Below are 20,118 nucleotides of genomic sequence, written 5' to 3' on the forward strand. Positions count from 1 at the left end.
AATGACTAATATCTTTGCCCGTTTGGTAGAGCAACAGGGTCAAGCTCCTGTGAACCAGCCTAGGGATCCTGATATGGGGCAAGATAGGGCCCTAGAGAGATTTCAAAAATTCTCTCCTCCTAAATTTCTGGGAGGACCGGACCCTGAGACAGTGGAGAGATGATTAGAAACCATGATTAATATATTCGCCGCTTTAAACTATGAAGAGGATAGGCAAGTGTAATTTACTGTTTTCCAGTTTGAGGGTCCAGCCAGGGCTTGGTGGAATGTAGTTAGAGTTAAGTGGGAGAGAGAGGGAACCGCATGGACTTGGTTGAACTTCGGTCGGGAGTTTAACAAAAAATACCTTCCACCTATCGTCTAGGAGAAGAGAGAGGACGATTTTATTAAGCTCCGTCAGGGAACTTTAAGTGTATCTGAGTACGAGACGCAGTTTACTAAGTTGTCCAAATTTGCCCCTGAATTGATAGCTACGGAGCAAATGAAGGTAAGGAGGTTTGTACAGGGGCTCAATGTAGAGATACAGGAGGCCTTAGCGGCGGCCCAGATTAACACTTTTACTGAGGTTTTGGAAAAGGCCCAGAGAATAGAGATTGTCAGGGCACTAGTGAGAAATTTTCATGCAAAACGGAAAGGGGCGCCTGGTGGAAATCAAAGGCCGGCACATAGTGATCGAAACATGCCACCCTCTAAAGTCGGTCGTGGAGCTGGAGGTGGAAGGTTTACGGGTACTTCGAGGGGAGGTACGCCGATGGGAGCCCAAAGTGGAAGAGGACAGGGGAGAGGTGGTCCACAGGGAGGCCAGACCTCCGCTTCCCGAGTATCGTGTGGATATTGTGGGAAATCAAATCATATCGAGGATAACTGTTGGAGAAAAGCTCGAAAGTGTTTAAGGTGTGGGAGTACAGAGCACCAGATTGCAAATTGCCCACTAATCAGCGATACTCAGTCGGCTGGCAAATCAAACCCGAAACCGACCAATGTAGGAGGGACCAGGTCGAGGGCGCCAGCCAGAGTGTACTCATTGGACCAGCAATCGGTACCTGAGCTGACGGAGGTAGTGGAATGTACGATTCCTGTTTTCCATTGTTTATCCAAAATTTTGATAGATCCTAGTGCCACCCATTCTTTTGTTAGCCCCACCTTTATGCTTGGAATTGACGTGAAAGTTGAAAGGCTACCTTATGACTTAGAAGTAAGAACACCTACGGGTAATCAAACTTTGCTTGCGAATGAGGTGTATAGAAACTGCGACATTTGGGTTGGTGAGCGGAAATTAGTGGTTGACCTCATAAGTCTAGCCATTAAGGGGTACGAGGTTATTTTAGGCATGGATTGGCTAGCTCATTATGATACGAACCAAGAGACACCATTGCGAACTATTCGAGTTCCCCTAGGACCCGTAACTCGAGCACGAGCTAACAAGATGAGGGAGGAACTCCAAGGACTTGTTCATGAGATACAAGGCCAAGAAATTGTCCCCAAGGTCATTGAGAGTCTTGAGCATGAAGGAATGAAAGTCATCCATGTAGTGCACGTCAAAGAGAACCATGTGTGACCCTTCTCTAGTCACATTTGCTGTTTTAGTTAAGTCATTGTAATAAGGGCTTAATGGTCCATAGTCTTGCTTTAATTACCTAAGCGATGACCTCATAAGGTTGTTTACCTAAGGGATGACCTCATAAGGTTTGGTCAAGCCCACAATTCTTAGTCTTATGGAAATAGTCAAGCCTACAATTGTTAGTCTTAGTCAAGACCACAACTCTAGACTAGTTCCACATTTAGTTGTTCATCTCTATGTAAGGCTATAAATAGCCCACACTTCCAATGGTTTTAGGGATTCAATCAATAAATCAGATTTTGAGAGTTTTCTTGGTTTCTCCAAGGCTTCTTGAATACCTTAGAATTTCTCTAGGTGTTCGTGACTTATCAATCTAGAATCGTACTAGGTTGTGGCGTCTTCTACCATTATACCAAGGTTCGTTAACCACGTGATTAACGGGTTGAGGTCATCCGCTCCAAACTTGGTGTCCTCTTGTCGATCCTGAAACTAATCTTTTACGGGTTTCGTCACAAGGTTGGCGACGTTCGTATCAGTTGGTATCAGAGCTAGTTAAGAGGTATCACGTTATATCCCTTTATTTATTTCCTTTCGAGTCAAGTTGTCCAAAATTCTGTTTTCGTGTTCTAAGTTTGCTATCCGCAATTTCCAGATTTGTTGCATCGTGTTCTTGCGTTATTTTTCCAGATTTGTTGCATCATAAACTTGCGTCTAGTTGTTGTTAATTGCTGTGGTTAGCCTTGTTTAGTCCAGCCTTTTTTTTTGTGTCTTATTCTTGATTCTTTGTTTGTGTTTGTGTCTTGTTTCTATCCTGTTATATCCATTCAATTCCAGTCTTTTGTTCTATTTGATCATTCGAGGTTACTGTTCATCCGAAAAAAATCAGTTTGTAGCAAGGGTTTTAGAAGTCCTATCTAGTTATTACCTTGTGTTCTTGTTTACATACAAAAAAAAAAAAATAGCTGGCTAACCTTACAAAAATTCCTGGAAATCTGTCTTGATCAAAACTTGGGTTTCTTGAAGTTCCTAATTGTTTAAAACCACAATCTTGAAGTTCTTGGAACTTTAGTTGGGATTCTTGAAGACAACCAAAATCTGTCTTGATCAAATCGTGAAATCTTGGATTGTTTGGGGAGGAAATCATCTTCAATTTCGTGTTTCTTGAATTCTGGAAATTAACATCTTGAATTCTTGAAAGAATCTTGAAGTTTCTGGGTTTTGGGAACCAAATCTTGGTAAACAACAAGGCTGCAAAATTCCAGCTGCCAAAATCCTTGTCTTCACCACAACAATCTTCTTTCTTGACTAAGAACATTTTAGCCACGAAATTTGACTCTTCTTGGCTGATTATAAAACAAAAACAAAGGAAGAAGAAGAACATTCAGCCTATTCAAGTCAAATTTCCCAATCTATTCAAGTCAAATTTTCCAACCTGTTCAAGTTAAATTTTCCACCCTTGTTCCCAAAAACAACCAAATCAGTTCCAATCTTGAACTTGACCTTAGAATTTGTGGGAACCAGCAAATAGGAAGACTAATCCTTGTTTCCAAAGGATTAAGGAAGAAAAGTCAGCCTTGGGTTTCCAAAACAGTCCTACCGCAACACAAATTCATCTTCCATTCGGATTCCATCTTTGCAACCATTGGGGAATTTCTGTCCAATCATTAATTCTGGAAATTTTTATGCATCATTAGGTCAGTTTTAAGTGTCATTCTGAATCCTCTAAGTGTCCATTTATCTACCAAAACACTGCCCAGAAATGCAGCAACCAGCAGCTCAAAATTCCAGTTTTGGGTAGAGTTTTGTCTAGGATCCTTAAAATTCAACTTTGAGTCATTCATTGAGTCGTGGTCAGTCCCTTCATCTTTTGTTCTTTTTTCGTTCAAAGTGCTACAATCTTGTGACCCTGGTTGGTAAGTCGATCCACACTAGAATGAGTTCTAACTTCTTCGAGGAGTTGACCGAGGAGCCTTGAAAATACCTTGGTGAGTTCATTAGAGTGTTCAAACACGAGAGCGAGAGTAAACACGTGAGGAAGTGTGCGAGATAAACTTTACTTCTTTCCATTGTTATTTTTTACCCTATACTTCACCATGGCTAACGAGGGGGGAGCAAGCTCCCAAGCTTTTGATCTTAAACTTTTCACAGAAGCAATCAAAGGCGAATTGGGACGCATGATGGACCAAAAACTTGAACTGATGCACCAACGCATTGACAGCTTAGAGTTGTCTCATGGAAGCTCCAAAGGCAACCGTGGAAAGGCTTATGCACATGAGTCTAGCGACTCTAACTCAGACAACAACTATGAGCATAAGCAAAGTAGGTCTAAGCGTGACGCTAGGCCTTCAAATGACCACATTCCGGGCATAAAGATGAAAATTCCACCCTTCCAAGGACGATCAGACCCCGATGCCTACTTAGAGTGGGAGAAGCGGATTGAACTTGTCTTCGATTGCAATACTTACTCGGAGGAGCAAAAGGTCAAGTTGGCCGTGGTCGAATTCACCGACTACGCCGTTGTGTGGTGGGATCAACTCTCCACTAGTCGAAGGAGGAGTCGTGAACCTACCATACAAACTTGGACGGAGCTAAGACGACTAATGAGGAAGCGTTTCGTGCCAAGTCACTACTACCGTGACTTGTATCAAAAGCTTCAAACCCTCAACCAAGGAGCACGAAGTGTCGAGGACTATCACAAGGAAATGGAAATACTCATGCTACGGGCAGACATCATGGAGGATCGAGAAGCAACAATGGCACGCTTCTTGAACGGATTAAGGCCCGAAATCGCTGATCAAGTGGAGTTACACCACTATGTGGAACTTGGGGATCTGGTGGAAAAGGCCATCAAGATTGAAAGGAGGATTAAGAGGAGGGGTTCGACTCGGAGTTACTCCAACTTTTCACCCTCTTATCTCCGAACTACACCACCAAAGAAAGAGGATAAAGGGCCGAGTAATTCCATCCCTTCAAGACCGAGGCCGGATATGACTAAGTGGGAGTCTAAGGCAACACCAAAGACTGCCATTGAGTCGAGCATGGGGCGAAATCGAGATACTAGATGCTTCAAATGCCAAGGCCGAGGGCATATTGCTAGCCAATGCCCGAACCAACGCGCTATGATCATCTTACCCAATGGTGAGTTTCTCACCGATGATGAAGATGAGAAGGAGGAGTTGCCATCCCTTGAGGAAGAAGAGGAAGCATTGCCCGTCAATGAACGAGTTGGACTCGTTGTCAGACGAGCCTTAGCAACCCAAGTGAAAGCCGCCGACCATGCACAAAGAGAGAACATTTTCTACACCCGTTGCTATATCAAAGGCAAGGTATGTAGTTTGATCATAGATGGAGGTAGTTGTGCTAACGTCGCTAGTGCCTTGATGGTGGAGAAACTAGCACTACCCACTCTACGACATCCAACACCTTATCGTTTGCAATGGTTGAACGATAGTGGGGATGTTCGTGTGACCAAGCAAGTCCAAGTACCTTTCCGAATTGGAAAGTATGAGGACGTGGTGTTATGCGACGTGGTCCCTATGCAAGCATGTCACATACTATTGGGGAGGCCATGGCAATTCGACAAGGGAGTTACATTCGATGGCATTACCAATAAATACTCCTTCAAGCAAGGCGAGAAGAGGATTGTGCTTGTGCCACTCACTCCTATCCAAGTTCATGAAGATCAAAAAAGCCTGATCAAGGAGAATGAGCTTGAGAATGAGAAGAAAAAAATAGAAAAAGCCGAGAGCTCAACAGAAAATGATAAGGCCGAGAAAATTGAGAGGAAAAAGACATATGGTGAGCCGGCCAAAATTGAAAAGAGAGAAAAAAGGCAAAATCTATTGATAAAAGCCAATATAGTAAGAAAAGCTTTGAGTGTTAATACACCCATCTTTGTACTTTTGTGCAAAGAGGTGTTGGTTGTCACAAGTGATCTTACTAACACTCTACCATCTAGTATTGTCTCTCTTTTGCAGGAATATGAGGATGTCTTCCCCGATGAGATTCCAAATGGACTACCACCAATAAGGGGAATTGAGCATCAAATTGACTTGGTTCCAGGTGCCCCACTTCCTAACAGACCAGCCTACAAAATGGGTCCAGATGAGACAAAGGAGCTCCAACGCCAAATCGAAGAGCTTCTAACAAAGGGATGGGCACGAGAAAGCTTGAGCCCATGTGCGGTTCCCGTCATCTTGGTGCCTAAAAAGGATGGAAGTTGGCGAATGTGCACTGACTGTAGGGCCGTTAATGCAATAACGGTAAAATATCGTCACCCTATTCCTAGACTTGATGATATGTTAGATGAGCTATATGGTGCTGTGATTTTCACTAAAATTGATCTAAAAAGCGGTTATCATCAAATTAGGATGAAAGAGGGGGATGAATGGAAAACGGCCTTTAAAACCAAACATGGCTTGTACGAGTGGTTAGTTATGCCATTTGGACTAACTAATGCACCTAGTACGTTCATGAGGTTGATGAACCACGTACTTCGTCCATTCCTTGGAAAATTTGTAGTTGTATATTTTGACGATATCCTGATTTATAGTAGGAGCTTAGATGAGCATGTTGAACATGTGAAGCTTGTTCTTGATGTACTTCGAAGGGAAAAGCTCTATGCTAACCTTAAGAAGTGCTCCTTTTGTACTGATCAACTTGTCTTCCTAGGCTTTGTTGTGAGTAAACAGGGAATCAAAGTGGACGAGGAGAAGGTTAAAGCAATTCGAGAATGGCCTACTCCAAGCACGGTGGGTGAGGTACGTAGCTTCCATGGTCTTGCTAGTTTTTATAGACGATTTGTTAAAGATTTTAGTACCATTGCTGCACCTCTAACTGCTGTAATTAAGAAAAATGAGCCATTTGTGTGGAGAGATGCTCAAGTACGTGCTTTCCAAATGCTTAAACATCAACTCACACATGCACCACTACTTGCATTACCATGCTTTGACAAGATGTTTGAAATAGAGTGTGATGCATCTGGGGTGGGTATTGGAGCTGTCCTAATGCAAGAGGGCAAACCAATTGCATACTTTAGTGAAAAACTCAATGGGGCAGCTTTGAACTATTCCACTTATGATAAGGAGTTGTACTCCTTAATCCGTGCTTTAGAAACTTGGCAACATTACTTGAGACCAAGGGAATTTGTCATACACACTGACCATGAGTCGCTTAAGCACATTAAGTCACAACACAAGTTGAATAAGCGTCATGTTAAGTGGATTGCATTTATTGAAACCTTCCCTTATGTGATTAAGTACAAAGTGGGGAAAACTAATGTTGTTGCTGATGCATTATCACGTCGGTACTCTTTGCTCACTCAACTTGATGCAAGGTTGTTAGGATTTGAATTAGTCAAAGAGTTATACACCAATGACCCAGATTTCTCAGGTATTTATGACTCTTGTGGTTTAGCAACTCAAGGTAAATTCTACATCCTTGATGGATTTCTTTTCTACCTCAATCGACTATGTATACCTAACTGCTCTATTCGCTCTTTACTTGTTAGGGAAGCACACGGAGGTGGCTTGATGGGACACTTTGGCGTAGCTAAAACCTTAGCTATCCTTCAAGAGCACTTCCATTGGCCAAGGATGAAACGAGATGTGGAGCGAATGGTGGCTAAATGCATTACTTGCCACAAAGCTAAGTCTAAACTTCAACCCTATGGCCTTTATAGTCCTTTACCTGTACCTAAGGAACCTTGGACCGACATTTCCATGGATTTTGTTTTAGGGTTGCCTAGGTCAAAGAGGGGAAATGATAGCATCTTTGTTATTGTTGACAGATTTTCAAAAATGGCACATTTTATACCATGTCACAAAACAGATGATGCATCGCACATTGCTGATTTGTTTTTCAAAGAAATCATTAGATTGCATGGCATGCCTAGGACAATTGTCTCTGATAGGGATGTCAAATTTTTGAGTTACTTTTGGAAAACTTTGTGGGGAAAATTGGGTACCAAATTGCTATTTTCTACTACTAGTCACCCACAAACTGATGGCCAAACTGAGGTTGCCAATCGTACACTATCTACACTCTTGCGTGCCATCATTAGAAAAAACATTAAAACCTGGGAAGAATGTTTACCCCATGTTGAGTTTGCATACAATCGCACGGTGCATAGTTCTACTCATTTTTCACCATTTGAAATAGTCTATGGTTTTAACCCTTTAACACCTCTAGACTTATCACCTTTACCTTCTTCTGAGCACATTAACATGGATGGTGCTAAACGAGCAGATTTTGTCAAGAAATTACATGAGCAGGTACGCCTAAACATTGAGCGAATGATGGACCAAGTTGCTCAACGGGTTAACAAGGGACGCCAACGCGTTGTATTTGAACCTGGTGACTGGGTGTGGTTACATCTACGCAAGGAAAGGTTCCCAGTCCAAAGGCGCAATAAATTACTTCCCCGAGGAGATGGGCCGTTCCAAGTCATCAAGCGCATCAATGACAATGCTTACAAACTGGACCTACCCGGTGAGTACAATGTGAGCGCTACATTCAATGTCTCTGATCTATCTCCTTTTCTTGCAGACAATGAAGCTGATTTGAGGACAAATCCTTTTGAAGAGGAGGGGGATGATACGAACCAAGAGACACCATTGCGAACTATTCGAGTTCCCCTAGGACCCGTAACTCGAGCACGAGCTAACAAGATGAGGGAGGAACTCCAAGGACTTGTTCATGAGATACAAGGCCAAGAAATTGTCCCCAAGGTCATTGAGAGTCTTGAGCATGAAGGAATGAAAGTCATCCATGTAGTGCACGTCAAAGAGAACCATGTGTGACCCTTCTCTAGTCACATTTGCTGTTTTAGTTAAGTCATTGTAATAAGGGCTTAATGGTCCATAGTCTTGCTTTAATTACCTAAGCGATGACCTCATAAGGTTATTTACCTAAGCGATGACCTCATAAGGTTGTTTACCTAAGGGATGACCTCATAAGGTTTGGTTTCCCAAAAGGAGATAAATCTAAGACAACGTCGATGGGTGGAGTTCTTAGAAGACTATGATCGTACGATTAATTACCATCCAAGAAAAGCCAAGTGGTAGCAAATGCTCTAAATCGAAAGGCTCAACTAGCAAGTTCAATGGTAGGAGAGTGGAGCTTGTTAGAGGATGTATGTGAATGGATGTGAGAACCCTCACTTTAAAAGTCAATTTTTCTAAACTACATGCCTTACTCTAAGAATGAAACCACGGATTATAAGCCCTAGCATTGTATCCCCTATGTGTTATCGTATACACTAAGAAATTAAAACGTTTTTCTTGAGTTAGTTGTAACTATTTCACCACTTATAATATACCCTTGCATAGCATTCTACATGTATTAAAACAATTTCCATGCATTACATTTCATATCCTTACTTTTAGCTAAAACAATTTTGTTGAGTTAGTTTCTTTTCCACCACTTACATTGTACAAAGTGCCTTACCCTAGGATTTAAATTACTTATTCTATGCCCTTACAATATATTTTCTATATGTTATAGTAATTTCCATGTATAACATTCCATTTCATTGTAATTGAAGAAAAATATTTTCTTGAGTTTGTTTAAATTAATGCACCACTTGAAATTGACCAAGTGTTCTTTTCTTAAGTAGTAGAGATTTTTGTGTGAGATTGGAGTTGTTAAACAATTATTGGTACATTTGGAAAGTTAAGAGAACCATTAGTCAAAGATTAAGAAAGTCTAGGTTACTAATGGAGCCATGTGGCAAAACCCTAGCCATGGGTTTGTTTGACTAAGGAATTAGAAAACAATTTAAAGACTAAACTTGGTTCCTTTTTAACCCTTGTTGGCCGAATTTCTTAGCACAAAAAGGGGGAAGAGAGAGAGCTCCATATACTTACCTTGAACCTTAGAAAAAAAAAACCAAGAACAAAAATCCAAAGAAGAAAGATCTAGAGTTTGTGAGAAAATTTCCTTCAATCTTTGAGGTTGTTTCAAGCCTAAAGCTTCTATTGTGGTGGTTTGTTTGGTGACCAAAGCAACTTGTAAGTAAGGTATGTAATCTTTAAAATTTGGGTTTATGATTTTATATCATCTACTTGAGGTTGAAATGGTGAAAAACAACTTGTTATGGTTGAATTTGGGGTTAGTTTCTTGAGTTAATCAAGTAATGGTTAGGTTTACTAATATGCATACCAAGTGTTTGATGAAATGTCTAACCCTTATTCATGTGTGTTTATGAATTATGGATATGTTTTAAACCCCTATTTAGTTGAATCTAATACTTGTTATGTGCAAGGAATGAAAATAACAAGAAGAGTAGAAGTTAGAAATTTTTAAAGTGTGCTGACCGAAACTTTTTAAGCTTGCTGCCCGGTTTTTCCTTGATATTTTCATGCACATTTTGGCTACAAATGTGAGTGTTATATGTTGGGTTATGTGTTTGGAGGTTGTTTACAAAAAATTAGCCAATTTGGTTGAATAAATTTTGAGTTATAAACAAAGGAGGAAAACTGGACTAGGTCCAGAAATTTTCTGTCCAGCAATCTTGTTAAGGTCATAACGTGTTACTCACTGATCGGAATTGAGTGCCATTTGTGGCAATTGAAAGTAGACTCTTAGAGCTTTAAAACGGTAGAAAACTCATTTTCTGGTTCATCCCGAGCGATCCGTGGCGAGTCTGGAAAGTTGGCTGTCCGGGCGGTACTGTTCATCCGAGACAGTCCAGAAATTTCATTTGGTTTCTTAATTTTGAGCCACTTATGTTGGGATTTTGGAAATGGTTTCTTCTTGACAAATTTATCCTTATGAACCTAGTTTCCAATGAAACTGACGGAACCTAATTCTGACTTTTCCACAATGAGCAATGACCGTTTTCCCGAGGCTGGCCGGGCGAGACAGTTTAACCCGTAATGAAGCCTTTGAGCTTTAGTGAAACTTTTCTTTTGCCAAACTTTCATGTACATACTAGACTTGTTTTCCATGAACTTTCACCGTGGTTTAGACCCTATTTGCATGCCGGATTAAGTAGCTTAAGCTACTCACTTGGCCTCTTAATGAACCTATACTTTAGTAGGGAACGAATCCAATTATTAATGTTTTCACTCGTTGACCTAGGTTTGGGCAACGACGGTGATCGTAACTGAGACGTTTGACGTTGATTATTACTTTTGCTTGACAGGTGAGTGTTCCACTACCTGCTACTTGTTATATGAAATATTTGTGTACTTGAAAGTATTGAATTGTTATTGTTTGAGCCAAACACTGTTTTAATTAAAATTGAGGCGAGTGTGTACTTTATCGCACTTGACCTTCCTTGTTTTTTTTCTTTTCACTGAGGCTCTACTTACTGAATGAATTTACATGAAATGAGATATTGCTATACATGACTGTGCTTAAGTTGCATGGATGACATTCCACCAACTACTGTTACTGTTTGGGTACCCAACCTCATAGGTGAGTCGGTTGTATCGAGCCAGCAAGGGCTTGGTCGAGAAGGCCGATAAACCTTGAAGACTGTTTACTGTTCACTGGAAATTGAATCTTGCTTGGAGGTTCCTGGTGAAGCATAGCCGTTGTGCTTGCTTGTTGTGTTGTCCAGCACCACCAGTGATAAAATCCTCGGCTTGATACTGTTTCATTGGAATCCTTGAGCATTGGAAACTCGGATTCCTGGTATACTCGAGTATTACCAAACTACTGTTTATGGAGTGTGGGCCCGGTGGGGGGTTGTTTGGTGGACGGAGACTGGTGAAAGTGGTGTTTTACGGACCTATATACTGTTACAAGTGTTGACGGAGTGTCAACAGGAGGCAATTATGATCAATCTCAAGTGGACCTTTGGCTTTTGAAAGCCACCCGTATCCTTGAATTGAACTGTGATTAAACTGTACGGTGTTTAGTTGGCTACTTTGTGATTTTATGTGGCTATGTGTTTACTTGTTTTACCTGGAACCTCACTGGGCTTTAGCTCACCCCATTCCCTTTGTTTTCCTTAACAGATCGGGAAGGGATTTGATCGAGGGCTTTCTTAGCTTTATTTTGCCGTTCTTGCATTTTGAGGTTGTAACTTTCGTTTAAGCAGACTTGTAAGCTTAAATTCTTAAGGATGATTTATATTATGTAATTTTGAGTGAAGCGTGGTAAGTTGGCATGCGATGATACATGTACTAAGCTGAATTGTTGGATTAGTGATTATGTTTGAGTTAGGGTTTCAATCCCCTGCATTGTCAAATGTTACATTCGTTTCATTGATGATATTAGTACTTTGAACGACTGAGTCCTGGCGAGAGCTGGGCAGGCAGTCCGCTGATACCCTAGGGTTTGCCCTAGGGAGAGGTGGGGCTGTCACAATGGAACCCTCGTCTGGAGCCACAGAAAGTTATTTTTGAAAATATTGAGGTGAAGTTGACACTGTTGGAACGGATTAAAAAGGGCCAAATGACAGAACCAACGGTACAAAAGTGGGTGGAAAGAGTAAAGAAGGGAGAATTGCCTAATTTCAACCTAGAGTCTGATGGGATTTTAAGGTTTTGAAATCGCGTCGTGGTACCTAAGAATGAAGAGCTGAGGAAGGAGATTTTGGAGGAATCTCACCGTTCTAAGTATACGGTGCATCTAGGTAGTGGTAAAATGTACCAGGATCTCAAGAGTCTATATTGGTGGGATAATATGAAGGCGGAGATTGCCCAATTTGTACACAAGTGTCTTACATATCAACAAGTGAAAGTTGAGCATAAAAAACCGTCGGGTTTGTTACAGCCTTTAGAGATCTCTGAATGGAAATAGAGCATATAACAATAGATTTCGTATCAGGGTTACCACGAACTCAAAAAGGGCATGATGCGATTTGGGTGATAGTCGACCGATTAACTAAGACTGCCCATTTCCTACCAGTTAATATGAAATATTCTTTGGAGAAACTTGCCAAACTCTATATGGATGAAGTGGTGAGACTACATGGGATACCAGTGAGTATCGTATCCGATAGAGACCCCAGGTTTGTGTCTCGATTCTGACAGAAATTGCAAGAGGCTCTAGGAACTAAGTTGAACTATAGTACAACGTATCATCCTCAAACTGATGAACAATCTGAGGGGACCATTCAAACTCTTGAGGATATGCTGAGAGCCTGTATAGTAGATTTTGGAGGAAGTTGGAGCCAATATTTAACCCTGGTTGAGTTTGCGTATAACAATAGTTACCACTCTTCTATTCAAATGGCCCCATATGAAGCCTTGTATGGACGAAGGTGTCGATCACCAATCCATTGGGATGAGGTAGGAGAGAGGAAGATTATAGATCCGGCTACAATACCATGGGATGAGGAAGCCTACGAAAGAGTAAAGGTGATTCGCCAGAGGCTTCAAACGGCCCAAAGCCAACAAAAGAGCTATGCCGATCATCGGAGGAAGGATTTGGAGTGTGAGATAGGAGATAAAGTATTTCTTAGGGTTACTCCATTGAAAGGAAAGATTAAAGGAGGAAAGGGGAAAAAGTTGCAACCGAGGTACATAGGACCTTTCGGTATACTCCAGCGAATAGGAAAGGTGGCTTATCGACTTGAGTTACCAGCTAGTTTGTCTCGGATCCATGACGTTTTTCATGTTTCTTTGCTTAAGAAATATCATCCAGATCCGACTCACATTTTGCCACCAGAAGATATTGAACTGGATGGGTTTTTAGCCTATGAGGAACGACTCATTCGAATACTGGATAGGAAGGTGAAGGACTTGAGAAACAAGCAGATTCCACTAGTGAAGGTTCTATGGAAACATCATGAGATGGAGGAAGCAACCTGGGAGCTAGAGAAGGACATGCAAGAAAAGTATCCAGACCTGTTTACAGCAAAAAGTATGAATTTTGAGGTCGAAATTCTCTTAAGGGGGAGAGAGTGTGAGGACTTGTAAAATCCCTTATATTTTTCTTAAAATTCCCTTTTATTTGAAATTTATTATCTTATAATAGCCTTACTACTAATTCACCCCACAATAAGTGCAAACAAACATAGAATTAAGGGTTTTTCCTTTCGTTTTCTCGTTAGCGTAAATTAGGGTTTTTACGTCTTTTGGAAGTGTAATTATTCGGTACGAAGTGTGTATTAAATTTAGTGATTAAGAGTGAGTTTCAGATGATATTAAGAGTGTGATTAGAAGTGAGAATAATAAGTTAGTGAATCATAAGATAAAACTCTAGTACACGCGATTTAAGGAAAATCGGCTTGAACCGACGGCTACCGTTCACTACCGATTGAACACACCACTTGACCACCACTTCATTAACTTAATCTCATTGTTATTAGAGCCAAAATATCAGCCCTTAATCAGATCTTTCTGGCCAAAACTTTTGAGTAATAAAACCAAGGAAAAGAAAAAAAATTGAGGAAAGATCATGGAGTGACACTTGGAGAACATCTAACCATCTTTGACCAAATTCAAGTCCTAGCTTCTTATCTTTCTTGGACTTCATTTTTTCTTCATTTTGCTTCCATGGTGGCCGAACCTTGAAGGAAAAAAACAAGAGAAGAGAACTTCATTTCATCTTGGGGGTTTAGCTTATTTGAGTGAAAAATCAAGAATCTAAACCGATTAATCCTTTCTTTGAGCACTTGGGAAGCTTGGGGTGCTAAAAGTTTTACAAGGAGAGGTGGTGGATTTCTTTTGCAAGCATATTAGTGAGGTATTATGGCTGTCCATCTTATTTTGTCCCCTTAATCTTGCTTAAGTTGTGTAGCAACTTATATTCGTGGTTAATGATTGCTATTCAAGTAGTTTTGATGATTACGGTGGATTTGTGAGTTAGGGTTTTGAATTGTTCAACTGTATTTCTTATTGTTTAGATAGAATATGATGTGAATAAGCTTAGATAAGGAGTTGGAGTAGTGGTTCTACACATGAATAAGAGGTTATACCTTGAAAGCATTAAATTCCAGCTTTAAATACTTGGGATGCCCTGTTCTGACCAGTTTCATTCGGTCATGATGGAAGCCGAATTGGGCTTAGGTTAAAACATGAAAGTTGTAGGAAATAATGTTTTATAGTTGCTTGTAAAATTTCAGCTCAATCCTAGTACTTAGCATGTGAAATGACAAAAATACCCTTGACTGCCATAAGTAGAGTTTTGCGGACAGTTTTGATATTTCATCATTCTGGCTTCATTTTTCCACCTTGATCCGTATTAAATTAGTATTTTACCAAAACATGAAAGTTGTAGTCCTATGTCTTAGCTTTCCAACGCATCCAAAAACGCCTCAATCGGACTTTTGTAGCCTGAGTTATTGTCATTTGAACCCAGTGCTGTTAACCAGCCTGACAGTGAAATTCTGGTTCTGTAATCTGTAAATTCGACCTAGATAAACTGTGACCCGGGCTGAGTTATATTCATGAAAGTTGTAGCCTTCATCTTAGTTCCGAAACGGTATAAAGTGTACACCAATCCGATAAGCGTAGTTTCGGTTGTGACCGATACACTAAGAGACGTCAAACATGTTATTTTGTTCTATGCCTTAAACATTATTTCCGGTCTTTTGCTAGCATTGTTTTGTGAGTGAATGACATTGAGCCTCTTGAATGGCTATTGTGATGAGATTATTTGTGTGTGATTTTGGGGCTGAATTGAGGAAAATAATGAAGCTATAAATGGCTAGAAAATAGGTAAATACAAAGGACGTGCTGCCCAAATTTGCACCCGAGGGCTAGGTAGATGTACTCGCGACTCGAGTAAGGGTTTGAGGATGAAACTAATTTGAATCATCTAAGGTATTCAAATCTTCTTTAATAGAGGCTTATAAGTTAGAATTCGGCCGAAACTTGTACCCTTGGAAAAATGAAATTTACGACTAATAAAAATACGTTTTCTTTGTTTCTTCGACTCAAATGGTATTTCAAAGTATAATTGCTACAAAATTTCACAGTTTGAATAGCGAGCAAGAGTTTTACGAATATTCTCCAAATGAATTTCAATTACTTGATTCTTGTTGAACGAAACGTTCAAGTTTCGAACCTTAGTCGATTTTCAAAGTTCTTAAACAATGTTTTATCGCAGATTTGGACTCCAAACCAGGAATACAGATACGTTCCTCGATCAACACGTTTCGAGACACGTAGCACGTTTGCCCAAGGATCTAGCGAGGACGTCCAACGCTTGGAATTGCGGGATCTAGAACCAAACGGACGACACGATTTGATTCAAGACGGTAGACGACACTCCGATGAAGGTGAATACTCCAGGGGAATAGGTCGGTAGAACAATCTAGGACAGGACGCAAGACTGCTCAAAACCCTTGCCAAAGCAAGTAAAGGGGTCGAATCTCTCTCTCAAGAAGAATCGAAAATATGCAAAACTTTATTGATAAAACGTCTACCTAAAACCTTACAAAGCAAGCCTATTTATAGGCTAAAATGACTGAAACCCTAAAGGGACTAGGAAAGGGAAAAGTCGGCCCATGGTCTTGGGACAAGATGGGTCGGCCCATGCTCTTACTTAAACACTAATCAATTGCTAAATAACTACTAAGGCCTAAGGCCCTATTCGGCCAACTCATTTGGAGGCCCACTTGACTCTTCATGGGCTTGGGTCATGGTGTAGATAACCCGATTAAAATCCTTCAAGCCTTCGAGGTCTCTATGAGAGTCTTGAGTTAAAGCCGCTATCCATCTCGCCATCCGTGCACACATCAGTCCCCTCCTCTTAAGAAGGATTTGTCCTCAAATCTGGATGGAGATGAATGATACTAACAAGAGTTGCCAGTATGACGCCTCAAATCTCCACATATTGGCCCTCTTGGATTGAATAACACTTGTACATGTTGTGATTAATATAATTCGGTGCACATGTCTCTTAGTCAGCTTCAAGGGCCTCTCGAACAAGGACATTCGCCAAGGTAAGAAGGAACGTGTGTAAGGCTTGTGAACGTTCCAGGTTGCAACACAAAGCTCTCCAATTTGTCTTCGAGTATGGGCATTCATGTGCACTTGATAACGATGTTCGTTGGGACTAAAAAAGCCCCAAATCTGGTTGTGCAAGATGGTACAGTTCGATCCTAGGCATTGCTGAATCGACTCAACTTTCCAAGCTGGAGGTAGGACACTGAACCACCCGTGTTGTACACCCATATAAACATGACCCAGGGAGGTAGGGGTAGCATTCGGATTGTGATTGACACACTTGTGTGCATCACCCAACATAAGCGGTAGTAATGAAGTTACACGCACTCCATACGAATCACATGCGTTCGCGCCACATGCATCTGGAACAAGTACGAAATTAGGTTGCAACTCCTTAGTCATAGTTGGGGAATTTTGGCCAACTTTACAACCTACAAACACAAAATAACCTTCAACTTGAAACAATTCAGAAATTGGATGAAGAAATAATGGAACATTATTAACTAAATAGTAAGAAGGTTTAGAGCAAGATTTAAATGTGAGAACTCCCTTTGACACTTCAATATTTCTTCCACCAATTGATTCAACTTGAGAGTCCAGTGCTAGTCCTTCCTCATCAAGATCTACGTAAGAGCAACAAGAGTTAGTGCTAGTCACATGCTCAAAATAAGGCAAAGGTGATGAATGAACCATAGGTAAAGGACAAGAAGTAGAATCTGGAATTTCCCTTTTAAGATGAGCTTGAATGAATCCTCCAATGGCGCGGACAGATTTGATTGGACATTGTTCCATGAATTGATACCAAAGAGATTTAGTTCCTAAAAGACAAACTCCATGGAAACTCACAAAGTGTCCAAGTGACTTCGGGATGGAACATGCCATGACCAACTCTACTTGACTTTGTTTAACCTGCACAAATGAGGATATACTAAACAAAACACATGTTATCCGGTTAGCAAACAAAGTGTTCACACGTTCAATGTTTGCAGACATGGTCAACTCTTTTTCTTGACTCTTCACTAAGGCCAAATTGTTCTTGCTTATCCCCACTCCCTTCTTCTCGGACCATTGATCCTTCATTGCACTTGAGTTTTGTTTTTCATTGGGGAGCTCTTGTTCACGGCTCGGCAGCAACTCATTCGTACGTGGCTCTTCAATCAACGAGGGACTAGACTGAATTTTTCCTTTGTTACCACCGATTGGCACATGGTTAAGTTGCTCCAAGTGTGAATCCAGCACTTGGCTAAGTCTTTCCATCATGTCATCAATCAATGCTTTAGTCCGACTTCGGAATTTATCCTTTGATTCACGAAGCTTTGACTCAATTCGTGAATTCTCAAACTCCTCGTCTTGATTGTCACGACACTTCTTAGATGAACCTCGTTTGCTTGAAGGTGACCTTGATTTAGATGCTCTACACAAACTGCGGTGCTCCTTCTCATACTCATCACAATCTTGTTTATACCTTTCATATACACACAAAGCACGGTGGCGTTGCATCTCCTCCCGGAGTGAATGATACCCACGTTGTGAACTGGATGGCATGGAACTAGAGTACTTGAGAGTAGTCTGCTTGGAACCCCTCCTCTTGAGAGGCTCATTCTCCAAGAATTCTTGGTTGTATGAGTAAGAGGCAACTCCCCTAGGCATGATTATGTGACCTGCAAAAATGGTTAGCAAAGAAAAGGAATTTTCCTCCCACACACAAGCTCACGTTTGTACACTCAACTCTCGTGTATCACTCAGGCTGATGACACTCTAATGGTCTTACCATGACACTTACGTTCCCGGATTGAGTAACTTGAGCAATGCCGCACAAGGTCCAAGAATTGTTCACCAAGTTTCGCACAAGAGTAACCAACGAGCAAAGATACTTTGGACACACTTGAGATACTGCTTTATGACCTAAATAATGTAGGTGAGCAGCCCAAGATGATCGACACTAGATAAGGCACAAAACTCAAAAGCTGAAATTTTGGAATCCCTAGAAAGAACTCTACCCGATGACCCAATTTTTTTTTTTTTTTTGGAATTTGTTGGGTTGCTGTTTGCTCCCTTTTTGGTCAGGTTTTTGTGGTGTTTTGGGTGCTGCTTTGGGTGACGATTCAGTCCTTAGATTTGGTCAGCTCGGGCCATAAGGTCTGCCCAACTATGTTCAAGTTCACGGGCTTCGTTGGAGAGTAGAAACGTGGTGGCGGTTGGCTGGGTTTGGGAATCTGATTTGCTGTGGCGGTTGGCTGGGTTTTTGGGAAACTGAATTGGTTAGTATATGGGCGGTGGTGGTCGGTCAAGACATTTGGGAAATGATTTTGGTGTGGTGACCGAATGTGAGTCAGAATTTGGGAAACTGAATTGTTGACTGACTTGGTTATATGTGGGCGGTGGAGGTCGGTGGACGGAAGGTTTGGGGAATGAGTTGGTGTGGTGGTTGGCTGGGTTGGCAAACTGAATTAGTGATTTATGGGCGGTGGGTGCGGCCGAATGTGAAACAGAATCTGAAAGACTGAATGGGTTATTGAATTGTGGGTGGTGAAGGTCGGTCAAGGCTTGGGAAATGAGTTGGTGTTTGGCCGAATGGAAGACTGAATTGGTGATTATATGGCAGTGGAGGTCAGTTGGAGGGAAGCTTGGGTGGTATATTAAGTGGGTTGTGGGGTCTGTTAAGAGCTTTTGAGGGAATGGTTTGGGATGGCCGAATAAGTTTCTTGGTTCCTATTAATCCTACCAGAATTAGGAGTAGTTGGGTCACGGTGGGACTTGGGTTTTCCAAGTAGGAGACTAGAGCCAATATCCTTGCTTTCCTTCCTTTTTTTTTTTTTTCTTCCCTCTTTCTTTTTTTCGTTCCTTTTGTTTCTATTCTGTCTTCCTCTCTTTTTTTCTTTTTTTTCTGGCTCAATCAGATTTTGCACGACTCAATTCCAGTCCCAAGAAAAGAATTCAGCACAATTCTGGTTTCAAGAACTTCCAAACCAGTCTTTGGTAGGCCAAGATTTTCAAGAAACTTGCTCAAGAAGCTCAAGAACTCACCCAAGGATGTTTTGGTATTCAAGTTTTGCAAGAAAAACAACACAAAAGTTCAAGAACAAGAGTAAACAGGCTCGGCAGCCCCAACAACTAAATTCCAGCAATGACTTCAAGGGCCACAACCAGGTATGCGACTTTCTCTCCTTTTCTCTTTTTTTTTTGTGACTTTTGCTGGGTTGTTTACACGGCCCCAACAACACAACAACCAACCAGAATGGACCCACTATCTGGACACATATGATTCAGCAATTAACGAAGGGGGAATCTAGACAGATTGCTACAACACAAGATGCGACAAGGAGGGAAAGGAACCCTAGCTGCCGCAAAGGTTTTTTTTTTTTTTTTTTTTCCCACGGACAGTTTGGGGCTGCTATGACACGCACCACTTGAACAGAAATTTGGTGCAACAAACGACACCAGACTTGGCCAGATTCGGTGATGGCAACAACGACCCAAGAACAAGACAAATTGTGGAGATGCAACTATGGGATGCTACAGCACAAATTGACGCAACAAGACACAAAAAGGAATTGCGGACAGATTTTGGAACACAAGGAAGCACACGAACAGAAAATTTTTTTTTTTTTTACTAACAATGGCGCAACAAGACAACAACTACGACCAGAATTTTATGACAAAGGCAGCGGAATCTAAGAAAGGAAAACTAAAACAAAGCTACGGATA

General features: G+C 41.1%; 1 protein-coding gene across 1 annotated transcript; it reads left to right on the forward strand.

Annotated features, from left to right (window-relative positions):
* The first annotated feature begins 12,744 nt into the window (after positions 1–12,744).
* Positions 12,745–18,548, forward strand: LOC113709942 (uncharacterized). The gene is made up of 2 exons (XM_072065711.1): positions 12,745–13,378; positions 18,478–18,548. The coding sequence occupies exons 1-2, from the start codon at positions 12,745–12,747 to the stop codon at positions 18,546–18,548; spliced, it is 705 nt and encodes a 234-aa protein (XP_071921812.1).
* Positions 18,549–20,118: the final 1,570 nt, after the last annotated feature.

Source organism: Coffea arabica, chromosome 9e (assembly GCF_036785885.1).
Source record: "Coffea arabica cultivar ET-39 chromosome 9e, Coffea Arabica ET-39 HiFi, whole genome shotgun sequence".
In the NCBI taxonomy this organism is placed as follows: domain Eukaryota; kingdom Viridiplantae; phylum Streptophyta; class Magnoliopsida; order Gentianales; family Rubiaceae; genus Coffea; species Coffea arabica.